Source organism: Staurois parvus, unplaced genomic scaffold, assembly GCF_062004578.1.
Source record: "Staurois parvus isolate SC_StPar_1 unplaced genomic scaffold, SC_StPar_1.0 ptg000467l, whole genome shotgun sequence".
In the NCBI taxonomy this organism is placed as follows: domain Eukaryota; kingdom Metazoa; phylum Chordata; class Amphibia; order Anura; family Ranidae; genus Staurois; species Staurois parvus.
The window spans coordinates 1,215,172-1,235,713 of NW_028318263.1; the positions used below are offsets into that span (position 1 = coordinate 1,215,172).

Below are 20,542 nucleotides of genomic sequence, written 5' to 3' on the forward strand. Positions count from 1 at the left end.
ATTAATATACAAGTTTGAGGACAAGCTTTCGGGGAGTGTCCCCTTCTTCAAAGCCTTCTGCTTGGACCTTGAAGAAGGGGACACTCCCCGAAAGCTTGTCCTCAAAATTGTATGTTAGTGCAAATAAAAAAAGTATCACGGACAATACTCAATTGTTTCTGTTGCAAATGCACTAATACGGCTACAATCACCTCATATAAAATAAGGGATGTTTCACCATGTCTGGTCTCATACCTGCACACCCCTCTACATTCCCACTATGGGACTGTATTTGGTGATACATTGACATGATTTAACCACTTCCAGCTCAGGTCAATTCTGACATTTCCCTCCTACATGTAAAAATCATCATATTATTTTGCTAGAAAATTACTCCCAAACATTATATATAATTCACCAATTCACAAAAAGAACATTGGGGAACTGGAGAAGGTACAGAGAAGGACAACCAAACTGATACGAGGCATGGAGGAGATCAGCTATAAGGAAAGATTAGAGGAACTGAATTTATTCTCTACTGAGAAGAGGAGATTAAGGGGGGATATGATCTCCATGTATAATACATAAGGGGGGATATGATCTCCATGTATAATACATAAGGGGGGATATGATCTCCATGTATAATACATAAGGGGGGATATGATCACCATGTATAATACATAAGGGGGGATATGATCACCATGTAGAATACATAAGGGGGGATATGATCTCCATGTATAATACATAAGGGGGGATATGATCACCATGTATAATACATAAGGGGGGATATGATTTCCATGTAGAATACATAAGGGGGGATATGATCTACATGTATAATACATAACGGGGGGATATGATCTCCATGTATAATACATAAGGGGGGGATATGATCACCATGTATAATACATAAGGGGGGATATGATCTCCATGTATAATACATAAGGGGGGATATGATCACCATGTATAATACATAAGGGGGGATATGATCTCCATGTATAATACATAAGGGGGGATATGATCTCCATGTATAATACATAAGGGGGGATATGATCTCCATGTATAATACATAAGGGGGGATATGATCACCATGTTTAATACATAAGGGGGGATATGATCTCCATGTATAATACATAAGGGGGGATATGATCTCCATGTATAATACATAAGGGGGGGATATGATCACCATGTATAATACATAAGGGGGGACATGATCTCCATGTAGAATACATAAGGGGGATATGATCTCCATGTATAATACATAAGGGGGGATATGATCACCATGTATAATACATACGGGGGGATATGATCTCCATGTATAATACATAAGGGGGGATATGATCTCCATGTATAATACATAAGGGGGGATATGATCTCCATGTATAATACATAAGGGGGGATATGATCTCCATGTACAATACATAAGGGGGGGATATGATCTCCATGTATAATACATAAGGGGGGGGGATATGATCACCATGTATAATACATAAGGGGGGATATGACCTCCATGTATAATACATGAGGGGGGATATGATCTCCATGTAGAATACATAAGGGGGGATATGATCTCCATGTAGAATACATAAGGGGGGATATGATCTCCATGTATAATACATAAGGGGGATATGATCTCCATGTATAATACATAAGGGGGGATATGATCTCCATGTATAATACATAAGGGGGGATATGATCTCCATGTATAATACATAAGGAGGGATATGATCTCCATGTATAATACATAAGGGGGGATATGATCTCCATGTATAATACATGAGGGGGGATATGATCTCCATGTATAATACATAGGGGGGGATATTCTATTCTTTTTTCCTCAATTCTTTTCTATTCTATTCTTGTATTTTCTATTCTATTCCTTTATTTTCTATTCTATTTTACTCTATTATTTTCTACTGTAATTTGTTCTATTCTTTTATTTTATTTTCTATTCTATTACTTTATTTTCTGTTCTATTTTATTCTATTCTTGTTTTCGAACTTGAGTTTGTTTTCAGATGTGTTTTTGAATTCGAATTAATTCAAAATTCGGACGAATTTCGTTTCGTTATTTCAGATTCATTTAAGCTCTTTACTATTGTAATTTGGATACATCCGAATCTCAGAATAACGGAAAATTCGTCCGAATTTCAATTCGGAACGAAACGCACTTCACATGTCTAATGTGCACTGAAATCAGAGTACGGGAGAGGAGCTTTTACTCTTTTCTATTCTATTCTATTGGGCAGCACAGTGGCTAAGTGGTTAGCACGTCCGCCTGGCAGTACCAGGGTCGCCGGTTCGAATCCAAACCACAGCACCACCTGCCTGGAGTTTGCATGTTCTCCCTGTGCCTGCGTGGGTTTCCTCCAGGTACTCCGGTTTCCTCCCACACTCCAAAGACATGCTAGTAAGTTAATTGGATTCTGTCTAAATTGCCCCTAGCATGTGTATGTATGAATGTGAGTTAGGGACCTTAGATTGTACGCCCCTTGAGGGTTAGGGACTGATGTGAATGTACAATATATATGTAAAGTGCTGCGTAAATTGACGGCTCTATAAGTACCTAAAATAAATAAATATTCCTTTATTTTCTATTCTATTTTATTCTATTCTTGTTTTCAAATTTGAGTTTGTTTTCAGATGTGTTTTCGAATTCGAATCAATTCGAAATTCGGGTGAATTTCATTTCATTATTTCGGATTTCAATTCTTTTCTATTGTAATTCGGAATTTGGATACATCCAAATCTCCAAATAACGGAAAATTCGTCCGAATTTCGATTCGGAACAAAACAAACTGCACATGTCTAACGTGCACTGAAATCAGAGTACGGGAGAGGAGCCTTTACCACGGTACTAAACCGAAGGGAAGGCCCGAGTTCGGCTTTAACAGATGCAGCGATGCCATTAATCACTCTCCTTTTGCTGTTTTTAGATCGATTTACAGCTTCTCATGCTGAAGGGAGAAAAAAAAATAAGCCTTGCGTAGGAGAGAAAAATATAATGTATCAAAAATGTGAAACATCAAATATAGATCATACGCCTCCGGCTGCTCTTTCCGGATCCACAATAAATGTGTTCATTTCTAAAACTCATCATTGCCGTCTCCCTCCCGGGGCAGGTGAGAGAAGAGAAGAAAAAAGAAGGGACTACATGGAATTTAAGAAAGTGAGAAATATTGGCCGGGGCTTAAACGGCGATTCATTTATTCCATTACAGGTCGGCTCAGAGAATTTCAATATCCCGTTCTTCAACTCTACGAACAATTCCTCCTGGGAAGATGCCATCTGCCGTGTAGACGATATGGCAGCTGCCATGCCAATGTATTACTCGTGGAAAACGACTTCAGTAGCAGAAAGGAAAGATAGGCGCAAAAAAAAAAATAGGTCCAATTGTAGCAGTCTAAGTAGTTCGGTGCCAGAAATTTTGGACAGGAAGATATTGGGAAAGCTGACAGCCCGCCCATTTACAGTGGGGCAAAAAAGTATTTAGTCAGCCACCAACTGTGCAAGTTCTCCCACTTACAAAGATGAGAGAGGCCTGTAATTGGCATCATAGGGAGACCTCAACTATGAGAGACAAAATGAGAAAAAAAAGATGAAACGTGGCTGGGTCTTCCAACATGACAATGATCCCAAACATACCACCCGGGCAACGAAGGAGTGGCTTCGTAAGAAGCATTTCAAGGTCCTGGAGTGGCCTAGCCAGTCTCCAGATCTCAACCCCATAGAAAACCTTTGGAGGGAGTTGAAAGTCCGTGTTGCCCAGCGACAGCCCCAACACATCACTGCTCTAGAGGAGATCTGCATGGAGGATGGGCCAACATACCAGCAACAGTGTGTGCCAACCTTGTGAAGACTTATAGGAAACGTTTGACCTCTGTCATTGCCAACAAAGGATATATAACAAACGTTTCCTGTAAGTCTTCACAAGGTTGGCACACACTGTTGCTGGTATGTTGGCCCATCCTCCATGCAGATCTCCTCTAGAGCAGTGATGTGTTGGGGCTGTCGCTGGGCAACACGGACTTTCAACTCCTTCCAAAGGTTTTCTATGGGGTTGAGATCTGGAGACTGGCTAGGTCACTCCAGGACCTTGAAATGCTTCTTACGAAGCCACTCCTTCGTTGCCCGGGCGGTATGTTTGGGATCATTTTCATGTTGGAAGACCCAGCCACGTTTCATCTTTTTTTTCTCATTTTGTCTCTCATAGTTGAGGTCTACCTATGATGCCAATTACAGGCCTCTCTCATCTTTTTAAGTGGGAGAACTTGCACAATTGGTGGCTGACTAAATACTTTTTTGCCCCACTGTATATATTACATGAAGTTCTAGAAAATTTATTGAATTTGGACAAGGCCATTTGATCTCTGACCAATGAAATTTAGGTGTTCAGAATAATGACCGTGTTTGTAGATTTAACATGAGCATCTAGAAATCTTGTGGCTTTTTTTTATCATTCCCTTCTTCACCGGACCATACCGATGTTCCCCAAGTGGGCTATGCTTCCAGAAACTGCAAGGAGACATGTTCCCAAAAAGGAAACCCAACAAAGGTTGGATTTACCATTTCTTTTATGGTCATTCCCAGGGGCGGACTGACAACTCATGTGGCCCCCAGGCAATAGGGGATTATGGGGTCCGTGTCCTTGCCCACACTCAAAGCACACCCAAAAAAGCCTATAAAAGGTTCCAGGGGCATTTCACGGGGGCCCCCTACTGACCCAGGGCCCTCAGGCAGTGCCCGAGTGCTCAAATGGTCAGTCTGCCCCTGGTCATTCCCAATCTATGTACAGTTGTGCTCAAAAGTTTGCCTCCCCTGGCAGAAATGGTGAAATGTTGGCATGGATATTGGAAATCTGACTGATATTTTATTAACCCCTTCACACCTAAGGGCAAAACAAATCTTAAAGCCACAGTAAAAGTTCACAACTTTGACACATGTTAGTAAAACCATCCATATCATCACAACGACTTTGTACATCCAGGTGGATTATACCTTTTTTTTTTTTTTTTTCAGGACCAATATTGCTTTTATTGGGTAGTACATGGTAATGGATATCTCCTGATTTTATTTTATTATCAAAGACAAAAAAATTTATTTTATTAACCCCTTCACACCTAAGGGCAAAACAAATCTTAAAGCCAAAGTAAAATTTCACAAGTTTGACATGTGTTAGTAAAACCGTACATATCATCACAAAGGCTTTGTACATCCAGGTGGATTATACTTTTTTTTTTTTTTCAGGACAAATTGGGCTTTTATTTGGTAGTTCATGGTAATGGATATCTCCTGATTTTATTATCAAAGACAAAAAAAAGTATTTTATTAACCCCTTCACGCCTAAGGGCAAAACAAATCTTAAAGTGGAAGTAAAAGTTCACAACTTTGACATGTGTTAGTAAAACCATCCATATCATCACAACGACTTTGTACATCCAGGTGGATTATACCTTTTTTTTTTTTTCAGGACAAATCGGGCTTTTATTTGGTAGTACATAGCAATGGATATCTCCTGATTTTATTTTATTATCAAAGACAAAAAAATGTCTTTTATTAACTCCATTCACGCCTAAGGGCAAAACAAATCTTAAAGTCGAAGTAAAATTTCACAACTTTGACATGTGTTAGTAAAACTGTACATATCATCACGACTTTGTATATCCAGGTGGATTATAGTTTTTTTTTTTCAGGACAAATTGGGCTTTTATTTGGTAGTACATGGTAATGGATATCTCCTGATTTTATTTTATTATCAAAGACAAAAAAATGTCTTTTATTAACCCCTTCACGCCTAAGGGCAAAACAAATCTTAAAGCCGAAGTAAAAGTTCACAACTTTGACATGTGATAGACGGGAGAGAATACAGCAACAATACAGTTCAATACAAGAGGGATAGGAGGACCCTGATCCTGGGAGCTTACAATCTAGGAATGTAGCTGTGTGTTTCTTGTTACTACCATAACCTACCACCAAAGAACAACTCAAAATAAATTTTCCAGCTCTTGATGATCACAGCGATACCATATATGTGTATGTTATTTGTACCCGTAGCAGGGGCAGACTGACAACTCATGGGGCTCCTGGGCAATAGGGGATCATGGGGCCCCTGTGTCCTTGCCCAAACTCAAAAAAGCCTATGAAAAAGGTACCAGGGTCATCTCATAGGGCCCCCTACTGACTCCGGGCCCTCGGGCAGTGCCCGAGTTTCCAAATGGTCAGTCCGCCCCTGACCCGTAGTACAGCCCAGAAACAATAGTGCACATTTTTGTTTTTCACGCCCAAGGGTAAAACAAATCTAAATGCCTAAGCACAATTTCACAACGTTGACCTGTGATAGTAAAACCGTCCGTATCATCACAACTGCTTTGTACATCCAGGTGAATTATACCGCGTTTTTTTTTCAGGACAAATTGGGCTTTCATTTGGTGATAAATAGTAATAGATATCACCTGATTTTTTTTTTATCAAAGGAAAACTGGCCTAAAATAGTAAAAAAAAAAAAATTATTTCTTCAAATTTAGCTGTATGTTTCTTGTTATTACTAGAGATGAGCGAATCGAACCTGGCAAAAAGGAATTCGTTTCGAATATCAGGAAAAATTAGATTCGCATCGAATCCGAATTTTAGCAAACTTCGGGTGCACGAATCGAATTTTTCCCGATCAGCCGGCAAAAGTGTCACTGCAGAGAGCTCCGCTATTTCTGACAGTTCTGACAGTTCATTTACAGCGGTTGAAACATTGTATCTATTTGTTTCCATTTAGGATACAGATGTTTTTATTCGGAAATAAATAGATACAATGTTTCAACCGCTGTAAATGTGAAGGAACTGTCAGAGAACTGTCAGAAATAGCGGAGCTCTCTGCAGATACACTTTTTGCTGTACTGGAATACTTCTTCTTTTCATTCTTCCTCTTCTTCTCATTCTTCTTCTTCTTTTCATTCTTCTTCTTTTCATTCTTCTTTTCATTCTTCTTCTTCTTTTCATTCTTCTTCTTCTTCTTTTCATTCTTCTTTTCATTCTTCTTCTTCTTCTTTTCATTCTTCTTCTTCTTCTTTTCATTCTTCTTCTTCTTCTTTTCATTCTTCTTTTCATTCTTCTTTTCATTCTTCTTCTTCTTCTTTTCATTCTTCTTTTCATTCTTCTCATTCTTCTTTTCATTCTTCTTCTCATTCTTCTTCTTCTTCTTTTCATTCTTCTTCTCATTCTTCTTCTTCTTCTTTTCATTCTTCTTCTTCTTCTTTTCATTCTTCTTCTTCTTTTCATTCTTCTTTTCATTCTTCTTCTTCTTCTTCTTTTCATGCTTCTTTTCATTCTTCTTCTTCTTTTCATTCTTCTTCTTTTCATTCTTCTTCTTCTTCTTTTCATTCTTCTTCTTCTTCTTCTTTTCATTCTTCTCATTCTTCTTTTCATTCTTCTTCTCATTCTTTTCATTCTTCTTCTTCTATTCATTCTTCTTCTTCTTCTTTTCATTCTTCTTCTTCTTCTTTTCATGCTTCTTTTCATTCTTCTTCTTTTCATTCTTCTTCTTCTTCTTTTCATTCTTCTTCTTTTCATTCTTCTTCTTCTTCTTTTCATTCTTCTTCTTCTTCTTTTCATTCTTCGTCGTGCCCCGTGACTGCCCAAATGAGTGAAGTGTGCGGTGATTCTAAGATCGACGGCACTCATCTGCATGTCATACTGACTGACAGTATTATTTCTCTTCCCCAGCAGACTCCAAGGGCATTTAAATTAAAGGTACAGTGTTCTGCACTAATATAAAGGCTCTCTGAAGCCTAGAAACCCTTTTAATAAGTTAAATTTGCGGCGAATAAATTCGCATCGAATCGAATTTCTCCCACAAATTCGGCGAATCAGCCGAATCGAATTTTTGAATAATTCGCTCATCTCTAGTTATTACCATAACCTACCATCAAAGAACAACCCAAATTACATTTTGCAGCTCTTGACGATCGCAGCGATACCATATATGTGTGTATGTTAGTTGTTGTTTGTACCCGTAGTACAGCCCAGAAACAATAGGGAGCATTTTGTTTTGTTTTTTTTTTACCTAAAACACACTGACACTAACTGACACCAATTAAAAAAAAAAAAAAAAATCCTGACCTTTGACCCTGACTTTGACCCGAACACTATCCTCGGCACTGAACTAGATCAAACCTTGATCTAGGTATTTTTTCTTTATTTTTTATTTTATTTTTTAATATTTATTTATTTGTCTTCCTTCTTTCTTTTTTTTTTTTTCTACAAACAATTGTTTTTTTTTTCTCTCTCAGCAAGGAGAGAGAGAAATACAATGTATCTCTCTCCTCCATTCAGAGAGAAAAGAAATCAAGGGGGGCGGGCCTCACAGCGACTGATCACTGTGATAGCCAATCAGAGGCTATCACAGTGATCATATGACCCCGGAATAGGGAGCGGTGCTCGCAGTGACACCCCGGTCTTTGTGCTGGGAGCACTCTGTGCGACATGCTCCCAACACAAAGACAGGTATGCAAATATGCGGCCCCACGGAAAAAATCTCAGTTCTGTGAGGCTGCATATTTGTGTGATGTCGGCGTCAGGGGGTTAAAAGATAGTGAAACCATTTATTATCGCATAGTTGTTTGGCTCTTTTTTAAAACCTAATGAGAACAGAAATCACACAAATGGCCCGGATCAGAAGTCTCCGCCCCCTGGATTAGAAGTCTCCGCCCCCTGGAATGTTTGGCCTTGGTAAAGACACACAAGGTGACAAACACGGGTAAAAATAGCAATTAGAGGTTAATGTCCCACATCTGTGGCTTTTTAAATTGCAATTAGTGCCCGTGTATAAATACTCAATGAGTTTGTTAGCTCTCATGTGGATGCACCTAGCAGGCTAGATACTGAGCCATGGGGAGCAGAAAAGAACTGTCAAAAGACCTGCGTAACAAGATAATGGAACTTTATACAAATGGGAAAGGACATAGAAGGATATCCAGAGCCTTGAATATGCCAGTCAGTGCTGTTCAATCACTTATTAAGTGAGAAAATTTGAGGACCTCTTGATACCAAGCCAAGGTCAGGTAGGCCAAGAAAGACTGCAGCCACAACTGCCAGGAGAATTGTTCTGGACAGAAAGAAAAACCCACAGGTAACCTGAGGAGAATTACAGACTGCTCTGAAAAAAAGATGGTGTGGTTGTTTTTGGGGAGCACAATACCATACTTGAACAAAAATGAGCTGCATGGTCGAGTTGCCAGAAAAAAGCATTTACTGTGCAAAAAAAAGCCCAGTTACAGTATGCCGGCTTCATTCAGACAGGTGTTGAACATTGTTCTGTGTGCAGGCTGTACACTACCTGCTTTTGAATCCGTGCATCTGATCCTGCGAATGCAGGTGCAATAAAAAAAAAAGTGGCCTGCACACAGAATGGGTGTCAGTACCCAACTGAATGAAGTTTTTATTCTTTTTATTTACTTATTTATTATTATCTCTTAGAATACCTGCTACGTCTTCCAGAAATCCTAAACTCAGAATCCACGTCAGGACTTCCAATGGTACTCACGAAATTCCCGCCAGAATGTCCAATGCTTAGAATAGAAAGATTGTTGTGGTACTTTCAGAAACCCTGATAGAGATTCCGGAACTCCTTCTCTATGAATGCCTGCTTGGTCTTTCAGAAATCCTACCCTCAGAATCCATGCCAGGACTTCCAATGATGCTCTCAGAATCTCTGTCAGGACTTCCAATTGTGCTATCAACATTCCTGCCAGGACTTAAAATGGTACCTGTAAAATTACTGCCAGAACTTCCAATAAAAAGAATAGAAAGACTGCTGTGGAACTATCAGAATCCCTGCCAGGACCTCCAATGATACTAGCAAATTTCCTGCCAGAACTTCGAATGATTAGAATAGAAATATTGTTGTGGTACTTTCAGAGACCCTGGTAGAACTTCCAGAAAACCTTCTCTATGAATACCTGCTTGGTCTTATAGAAATGCTACCTTCAGAATCCCTGCCAGGACTTCCAATGGCAGTCCCAAAATTCCTGCCAGGACTTCCAATGGTACCTGTAAAATTCCTGCCAGAACTTCCAATAAAAAAAATAGAAAAACTGCTGTGGAACTATCAGAATCCCTTCTAGGACTTCCAATGGTACTTGCAAAATTCCTGCAAGGACTTTTAATGAATAGAATAAAAAGATTGTTGTGGTAGTCTCAGAAACCATGCCAGGGCTTCCAGAACTCCTACTTTTAGAATACCTGTTAGGTCTTCCAAAAATCCTAATCTCAGCATCCATTCCTGAACTTACAATGGTACTCTCGGAATCCCTGCCAGGACCTCTAATGGTACTAGAAAAGTTCCTGCCAGAACTTCCAAAGAATAGAAGAGAAAGACTTCTGTGGTACTCTCATGAAATCATGCCAGAGTTTCCAGAACTCCCACTTTTAGAACACCCGCTAGGTCTTCCAGAAATAGTTCTCCCAGAATCCATGCCAGGACTTCCAATGGTACTTTCAGAATCCCTGCCAGGACTTCCAAAGATACTTTCAGAATCCCTGCCAGGACTTCTAATGATACTTTCAGAATCCCTGCCAGGACTTCCAATGATACTTTCAGAATTCCTGCCAGGACTTCCAATGATACTTTCAGAATCCCTGCCAGGACTTCCAATGATACTTTCAGAATCCCTGCCAGGACTTCCAAAGGTACTTTCAGAATCCCTGCCAGGACTTCCAAAGGTACTTTCAGAATCCCTGCCAGGACTTCCAAAGATACTTTCAGAATCCCTGCCAGGACTTCCAAGGATACTTTCAGAATCCCTGCCAGGACTTCCAAGGATACTTTCAGAATCCCTGCCAGGACTTCCAAGGATACTTTCAGAATCCCTGCCAGGACTTCCAAGGATACAAGAATGTTAACCCCTTCCTGCCCAGTGCCATTAGTACAGTGATCCGTGCTTTTTATTAGTACTGTTCACTGTATTGGTGTCATTGGGATGTCAGTGGCCATTAGTCACTTCCCCCCAGTGTCAGAATACCCGCCACAGTCCCGCCATTACTAGTAGAAAAAAAAATCCCAGTATATATACCGCCATTTGTAAACGCTATAACTTTCATGTAAACCAATTCATTTCCACGTATTGGGATTTTTTTTTTTAGCCAAGACATGGACCAGAATACATTTTGGCCTAGTTTTTTTTACTGGATAGGTTTTATAGCAAAAAGTAAAAAATATTGTTTTTTTTTCCCAAATTGTTGTACTTTTTTGTTTATAGCGCAAAAAATAAAAAACGCAGAGGTGATCAAATACCACCTAAAGAAAGCTCCATTTGTGGGAAAAAAAGACGTATATTTCATTAGGGTGCAGCGTTGCATGACCGTGCAACTGTCAGTTAAAGTAACGCAGCGCCGTATCGCAAAAAATGGCCTGGTGAGGAAGGGGGGAAATCCTCTGGAGGGTGAGAGGTTAAACGGTACCGTGAAAAACTGGTATAGAGGACAGAGGGGTCACAACCTCTGTCAGGCATTATTACTGTTTGTGCGCCCCTGGTGAAAATTTACGTTCACTCTCTGTCCCAGTGACAAGGTGCCACAATCACAGGAACTAATGCTTTATATATCGTATTGCAAAAAATGGCCTGGTTAGGAAGGGGGGAAATCCTGGGGGGCGAGGGGTTAAGCACTACACTGAAGTGGCTGGAACTATGTGTTATTGCCAACGTCTGTGTCCAGTGCCGATCGGTCGCAGGTGAGCACTGAATGACAATTACACGCGAGTGGCCGCTATTAGCTGCGGGAGTCAGGAGCCTCCCGCGGCTAATTGCTGGGAACCCCCTGCTGCGGTCCTTGTACGTAAGCGCGGGTGGGCACATCCACATTTGTAAATGCGGTCAAAGTCTCCAAGACCTCTGCTTTCAGAAAATAAATCTGAAACTAGAAAGTTGATACGAGCGCTTGGACTAATATGTGAGCAGCTGGCATAAAGGTACAACCTCAAAACCTTCTCATTGGTAGAAAATAAATCATGCTTGGGGTTCTAAGTCATTTTCAACCAAAAAAAATGTCCCTGGACAGCAAGTGGTTAATTAATTTTTTATACAGTGAAGGAAATGTATATTTGATCCCCTTCTGATTTTGAATGTTCGCCCCTCACAAAGAAATGATCGGTCTACAAATCGAATGTTCGGTGTATGGTAACACTGAGAGACAGAATAGCAACAACAAATTCAGCAGAAATGCGTCTAACAAATGATGACTGATCTGCATGTTCATGAGGGAAATAAGGATTTGATCCCCTATCATTCAGCAGGATTTCTGGCTACCAGGTGTCTTTCATACAGGTAACAAGCTGAGATTAGAAGCAGTCTCTTAAAGGGAGTGCTGCTAATCTCATTGTGTTACCTGTATAAAAGACACCTGTCCACAGGAGCAATCAAACAATCAGATTCCAAACTCTCCACCATGGCAAAGACCAAAGAGCTGTCCAAGGATGTCAGGGACGAGGTTGTAGACCTACACAAGGCTGGACTGGGCTACCAAACTATGGCCAAGCAGCTTGGTGAGAAGGTGACAACAGTTGGTGCAATCATTCACAAATGGAAGAAACACAAAACAAGTGTCAGTCTCCCTAGGTTTGGTGCACCGTGCAAGATCTCACCTTGTGGAGTGTCAATGATCATGAGAACAGTGAGGAATCATCCCAGAACTACACGTGAGGATCTTGTCAATGATCTCCAGGCAGCTGGGACCACAGTCACCAAGAGAACAATTGGTAACACACTACGCCGACAAGGACTGAAATCCTGCAGTGCCTGCAAGGTCCCTCTGCTCAAGAAAGCACATGTCCCGGCCCGTCTGAAGTCTGCCACTGAACATCTGAATGATGCAGAGGAGGACTGGTTGGAAGTGTTGTGGTCAGATGAGACCAAAATCCAGCTCTTTGGCATCAACTCAACTCGCGGTGTTTGGAGGAGGAGGAATGCTGCCTATGACCCCAAGAACACCATCCCAACTGTGACACATGGTGGTGGAAACATTCTTCTTTGGGGGTGTTTTTCTGCTAAGGGGACAGGACAACTGCACCACATCAAAGGGACGATGGACGGGGCAATGTACCATCAAATCTTGGGTGAGAACCTTCGTCCCTCAGCCAGGGCATTGAAAATGAGTCGTGGATGGGTGTTCCAGCATGACAAAGACCCAAAACACACGGCCAAGGCAACAAAGGAGTGGCTCAAGAAGAAGCACATTAAGGTCCTGGAGTGGCCTAGCCAGTCTCCAGACCTTAATCCGATTGAAAATCTGTGGAGAGAGCTGAAAGTTCGAGTTGCCAAACATCAGCCACTAAACCTTAATGACTTGGAGAGCATCTGCCAAGAGAAGTGGGCCAAAATCCCTCCTGAGATGTGTGCGAACCTGGGGGCCAACTACAGGAAAGGTCTGACCTCTGTGATTGCCAACCAGGGATTGGCCACCAAGTACTAAGTCATGTTTTGTGAAGGGGATCAAATACTTATTTCCCTCATGAACATGCAGATCAGTCATCATTTGTTAGACATGCATTTCTGCTGATTTTTTTGTTGCTATTCTGTCTCTCAGTGTTACAATACACGGAACATTCGATTTTCAGACCGATTATTTCTTTGTGAGTGGGCAAACATTCAAAATCAGCAGGAGAGCAAATACGCATTTCCTTCACTGTATCAATTTACATTAATTAGTAAGGGATACAAAATACTAGGAAATATGATATCCGTTTTTTAACATTTTTCTTGGGAGAACGAAGGGAACAGATGATCTTGAAAGGAAATGTGAACTCACCGATCCCACGAGGCAGTGATCCGATTCTCCGCTTTCAAAAAGAACGATGTCCTTGATGAACACGGCGATGGCTCTCATGATGAAAGACATAAACAGGTGCATGTGGATGTAATTCCGGGTACAATGCAGCTTCCTGCGCAAGGAGGAGAAACAGCACAATTAAAAAAGAAATAGTTTTTTTTTCTTTGTTTTTTTTTTTGCGCATATGGGATGTATACGTAGATGCGATCTGTAAATATTCTCACGAGTGCGAAGGGTTTACATCTTAGTCTTTGTGACCTCTGATAGGGGTTGGAGTGCCGATCTGGGCAAGGGGAGCAACGATCCTTCTGGTCCTCAGAGGTGGGGGTGCCAGCATCTAGGCTCACTTACCCACTAGTGACAGATCCTTGTGTTTGAAGAACGCCGCAGTCGCGGCCTCACCCGAGGATGTGTATTAATGTGAGGCAGCCTCAGACAGCTCTCCTCCCCATCTCAGGCCGCTCTGGCGTGTTTCGCCCCATATTCCGAGGCTTCATCATAGAGGTTTATGACGAAGCCCTGGAGAGGGGCAAAACACGTCTATGACTAAGCCCCAGTGGGTGGGGCAAAACGCATCTATGACTAAGCCCCAGTGGGGGGGGCAAAACACGTCTATGACTAAGAACCAGTTGGGGGGGGGGGGCAAAACATGTCTATGACTAAGCCCCAGTGGGGGGGGGCAAAACACGTCTATGACTAAGAACCAGTTGGGGGGGGGGGCAAAACATGTCTATGACTAAGCCCCAGTGGGTGGGGCAAAACGCGTCTATGACTAAGCCCCAGTGGGGGGGGGGGGGCAAAACACGTCTATGACTAAGCCCCAGTGGGGGGGGCAAAACATGTCTATGACTAAGCCCCAGTGGGGGGGGGCGAAATGCATCTATGACTAAGCCCCAGTGGGTGGGACAAAACACGTCTATGACTAAGCCCCAGTGGGTGGGGCAAAACGCGTCTATGACTAAGCCCCAGTGGGGGGGGGGGGCAAAACACGTCTATGACTAAGCCCCAGTGGGGGGGGGCAAAACACGTCTATGACTAAGCCCCATTGGGGGGGGCAAAACACGTCTATGACTAAGCCCCAGTGGGTGGGGCGAAATGCATCTATGACTAAGCCCCAGTGGGGGGGGGGGCAAAACACGTCTATGACTAAGCCCCAGTGGGTGGGGCGAAATGCATCTATGACTAAGTCCCAGTGGGGGGGGGGCAGAACGCGTCTATGACTAAGCCCCAGTGGGTGGGGCGAAATGGATCTATGACTAAGCCCCAGTGAGGGGGGCGAAACACGTCTATGACTAAGCCCCAGTGGGTGGGGTGAAATGCATCTATGACTAAGCCCCAGTGGGTGGGGCGAAATGCATCTATGACTAAGCCCCAGTGGGTGGGGTGAAATGCATCTATGACTAAGCCCCAGTGGGGGGGGGGGGCAAAACACGTCTATGACTAAGCCCCAGTGGGTGGGGCGAAATGCATCTATGACTAAGCCCCAGTGGGTGGGGCGAAATGCATCTATGACTAAGCCACGCAGCGGTGGCGTACACGGTGGACGCATCTGATTGGCCAACAACTTGTCAAGAGGTAGCTGAAAAGGCCATCCAAGAAGCGAATTTAGGACGCTTCATCAGGAACTGGTTGTAATTCGCTCCATGCATGGCCAGCACGTCCTAACCCTTCCCAATGACGAAAAAAACCCAAAACCAAAATTAATAAAATGGGTAAAAGGAAAGTGTTTGTTGCCCTATCCCCAGTGAAGTGACCGGCCTCAGGTGATAAAGAGATACAACTTATGCAGGAGGATTTGTTTCATCTCTGTCTATCTGCAGCCCTCCCATTCAAAATACAGAGTTTCCACATAAGGGGGCGAGGATCTGAAATCACACAATGCATATCAATAAGCAGGGAGTTGAGTGTAATATGAGACCTGAGTGGAAAGCATGGACACGCCCTCCCTTCTACACTGTCTCATAGGGAAACACAGTTGAGGCTGTCAATCACAGGCTGTGTGCTACGGGGGGGGGGTGATTGGGGCCATCTCTCAGATCTTTCGGGATTGCATGGTGTTAGCATAGGCAGTGGCATCCCGAGGCAGGTGTGGGCCGCACTGGGTGACACCTACCGCACGGGGTGACACCGGACCCGCTCCACAAAGAGGATTAGTTGTAAAGAAAGCCGATGATCCCCGCAGGATGGTTCGGATCTGCGGATTGAGCATAATGGATCAGAGTCCGATCCATTATGCTCCCCAATCCGCAGATCCGATCCATCCTGCGGGAATCATAGGAGGGGGTGTCACAAAGTGTTATCGCAGCAGGTGACACCAACCCTACGGACGCCTCTGAGCATAGACTGTTAGAAGTGACTCATGCAGATAGCAGAGGAATGAGAGAGGAGACAAAAATCACGCCAGGTGCTTTGGACTGAGGCAAGCACACACTACAGAAGGATGTGCTTTGCTCATTCTCCATTTCAGAGGTTTACAACCACTTTAAGCTTTAATAAAACGAAGGTGAAACGAGGAGGATTTGTTGTTTTCCTGCAAATGTCAGGAGTTATTCCGCAGTCTGTTCTCCGACACCCCTAACACCTTCTGAACTCATCCAGCCTCCAGCGTGAGCAATTCTTTTCCCTGCGAGTCCAGAGATAAGGAAACGGCAATTAAAGTGCCAAAACTGTTAAGAAAAGGTGTCACCGCCACTGAGATATCACCAGACACCGTTCAAGACCATTGCCGCACCACGCTCTGATATCTGGGGAAGGGACCTGAGAGTGAAGCACGGCGGAAACAAATTACGGGAGAAAAATGATCTTTCTTTTAACCATGTAAAGCTCTTCAGTTCGGTTCTTCCTCCGCCATCCATTAGCCGGAGGAAACGCTGCACTTTGCTCTGCCGTTGGATGCCCATTAGACAGAGAAAGGCCCATCACTCATCATCTATAGTCCTCTCACTTGGAGATCAACTTGAAGCTGCAGATGCCACTTCATCAATAATGATTACGGTCTGCGGACAATTGGGAAATAAGTGGCCCAGGTGGGCAAAGAACAACGCTTGGCGCCCAAGTTCCCGCCATAGTCTGCTCTGCTAATTAAAAACCCTCATTGTGGGTGAGAAGAGACAAAGTATCAATTGTTGCAAATGATTTCCTACAATGGTGACCAGTTCTTTGCCATCAGATGCTTTATGTATTTTGAGATGTTTATTACTATTATTAGTGTTCTTTATTATTCTTATTTATGATGTATTATGAGACATTATTATTATTTATTATGAGAATTGTATTATTATTTATTATGTATTAAAAGACATTAATTTTTATCATCTATAGTATTATTATTGTTGTTGCTATTAATATTATTAATAATGATCTGTTATGAGACAGATATATTCAGGATCTATTATGAGACAACAATAATAATGATAATAAGTATTATTATTGTTGTTATTATTATTATTGATGTATTATGAGACAATTGTTATTATTGTTGTTGTTGCTATTGTTATTTATCATCTGTTATGGGACAGATATATATATATATATATATATATATTATAATTACACAGGTCTGCGACTAAAAAGCTGTTTGATTATTTTCATCTAATTTCCATGTATTTTGGTGTGCTGCAAACAAATACAATATTGAAAAAACTCAGACGTCATGATTTGCCACAAAATGCAAAATTGTCTTCAAATTTATAAACTTTTTGAAATTTTTGGTATTTTTTTTATATTATGGGTTTTTAACCAAATTTTAAGTCCAAATTACTATTAATTCATTCACATAAGTGCATTTAAGATATAAAATGCCAAAAATGGTCAGCAATATATACATAAGCTAAGCAAGTTTTAGGGAAAAAAATTTCCTCATTCCCTAGTTCTCTTCTGGCCTTTTGTTGTTATTTGCAGGTAAACAATCTCTGCCCCTCCTCCCCTGCAAAGGGGGTGAATACAAGTGCTGTTCTGAGTGACATGTCTGACTACTGGGATACTCAGCAGCATGCTGTATGTGTAAGCCTCAGCCCTGAGTCCGTGCTTCTAATGGTAGAAGGGGTTAATCTTGGTGGTTTTTACGCTTCCATACCTGTAGATCATTCCATACACTTGATGGAAACCTACGAGAACTTGGAATTGGTTCTTCTAAAATGTAAATATGAAGACCATGGTTGGCAAGGGTGTGGGGACTTGAAGGTCTTCTGCATGCTGCTCGGGCAACAAGCTGGGTATACCAAATACCCTTGTTTTCTGTGTCTATGGGACAGTCGAGACCGAAAAAAATCACTGGACCAAGAAGAGTTGGCAGCCGAGGGTGCTAACAGTCGGTGAAAAAAATGTCCTCCGAGAAACTTTGGTATCTTCCCATAAAGTTCTTCTACCACCTCTCCAATTGGGATTGATTAAGCAATTCGTAAAATCACTTCCAAGAGATGGAGAATGCTTCAAATACTTGGTCACCAAGTTTCCAGGCCTGTCGGAGGCAAAATTGAAGGAAGGTGTGTTCGTCGGACCAGACATTAGAAGGCTTATAGTTGATCAAGAGTTTGTCAATACCATGACGGATCCTCACAAAGAAGGGTGGATTGCATTTAAAGAAGTCCTACAGAAATTTGTAGGCAATAACAAAGATCCTCACTACAAAAAGATCGTAGGACCAATGCTGAAAGCATTTCAAGCTTTAGGTTGCCTGACGAGTTTGCATTTCCTCCAGTCCCACCTTGACTACTTTCCTGAAAATTTGGGAGCTGTGAGTGAGGAACAAGGTGAACGATTCCACCAAGACATTAAAGAGATGGAAAGGAGATACCAGGGAAAATGGAGCATTACATTGATGGCAGACGACTGTTGGATGCTTCAGAGAGACATTCCAGATGCTACTCACCAGCGTAAATGCACCAAGAGGAGCCTCACAGGGAAGAAGAATCGAGTTTAGTGTGTGTAGGTGAGCGCATTTCAGTTCAAAAAAGAATTTTCATGAAAAAAATTGTAATAAAACTTGAATTTTATAAGTCTGTTTCCATTTATTTTGAGGTATTGCCTTATTTAACCCCTCGCCTACAGGACACTTATACCCCCTTCCTGCCCACGCCAATTTCCAGCTTTCAGCACTGTCACACTTTGAATGACAATTGCGCGGTCATGCAACACTGTACCCATATGAAATTTTTATCATTTTTTTGAGACAGATAGAGCTTTCTTTTGGTGGTATTTAATCACCTCGGGGATTTTTATTTTTTCTTAATCAAACCAAAAACCACTGAAAAGTTTAAAAAAAAAAGTTTTTTCTTAGTTTTTGTTATACAATTTTGTAAATAAGTGATTTTTCTCCTTCACTGATGTGCGCTAATGAGGCTGCAGTGATGGGCGCTGATGGACACTGATAGGTGGCACTGATGAGGAGGCACTGGTAGGTTGCACTGATGGGCATTGACAGGCATCACTGATGGGCACTGAAAGGCAGCACTGATATATGGCACTGATATATGGCACTGACTGGCACTGATAGGCGGCACTGACTGGCACTATTAGGCAGCACTGACTGGCACTGATAGGCGACACTGACTGGCACTGATAGGCGACACTGATGCGCACTGATAGGTGGCACTGACTGGCACTGATAGGTGGAACTGATTGGCAGTACTGATAGGTGGCACTGATTGCCATTGGTAGGTGGCACTGACTGGCACTGATGGGTGACATTGAAAGATGTGCATTGATATGTGGCATTGATATGCACTGATATGTGGCACTGATGGGCACTGGCAGGTGGCATGGATGAGCACTGACTGCTGGCACTGATGGACTTTGACAGGTGGCACTGCTGGGGCTACACTGATCATCAGTGCCCTGATGATCAGTGTACATGTCCCCTCCGCGGAATGCCGATTACCGGCTCTCCTCTCCTCTGTCAGTGTGACAGCTCGAGAGGAGAGAAATGCCGTTAACCGGCATTTCCGTGTTTACATGTGATCAGCTGTGATTGGACACAGCTGATCACATTACCGAGCCAACATCTTCGGCTCTTTCCGTGATCCACTGTGTCCGAGGGACACAGCGCACCGGCGATCGCCGCACTACACGCTCCCTGAGCCGCGCATGCGTGGTGAGAATGGAAGGATATCATATGTTGTCCTATCAGAACAAGAGAACCGCCTTGTGCCTGTCATTGTACTATATGGCGGGCGGAAGGTGGTTAACATAGTTACCTAAATTGTCAGGAAACGTGATGTCCTATGACAAAATAGAGGTCATTTTCGGATTCAGCGCACCAAAAAACATAAAGAATACATGGAATAACCAAAACAGCTCTTGAAAAAAAATTTTTGCAGACCTGTGTTATTATTATTATTTATTCCAGTTTTTTTTTTTTTTACATTTTTACCCACTCGCTGCTGGGTGGGGTGGGGGGTGGGGGGCTCTGTTCAAATATCAGGGGTCTACTTTACTGCAGACAGGCAGCCCGTACAGACACAGCGACGTACATCTATGTCACCGGCCTCTTCTGGGTACAGGGGGCGCTTGTGTGCCCCCGCTGACTCCCACTGTGATTGTACACAGCAGGTCCCGGGTAATGATTCGTGCCCAGGACTTCCTCATTGGCTGTGTCCAATGTCCCATGACAATCAACACAGGGCTCTGTACAGAGGGGACAGTCTTTGTTTTTTTACCCCTGCAAAGCAGGGAGAAGGAAAAGAGAGATTTTTAGTAAAAAAGCAGCATATTTACACTTGTTAGGCACACACTTAACCCCTTGATTACCTGAGATG

At 42.4% G+C, this 20,542-nt stretch overlaps 1 protein-coding gene across 2 annotated transcripts in view; it reads right to left on the minus strand.

Annotated features, from left to right (window-relative positions):
• Positions 1 to 20,542, minus strand: part of VIPR1 (vasoactive intestinal peptide receptor 1) — a 461,909-nt gene that overhangs the window by 111,520 nt on the left and 329,847 nt on the right. For both annotated transcript variants that reach the window (XM_089689032.1, XM_089689033.1), the window contains exon 6: positions 13,767 to 13,899. In XM_089689032.1, coding sequence (XP_089545158.1) covers positions 13,767 to 13,899 — 133 coding nt within the window. The remainder of the gene's footprint in view (positions 1 to 13,766; positions 13,900 to 20,542) is intronic.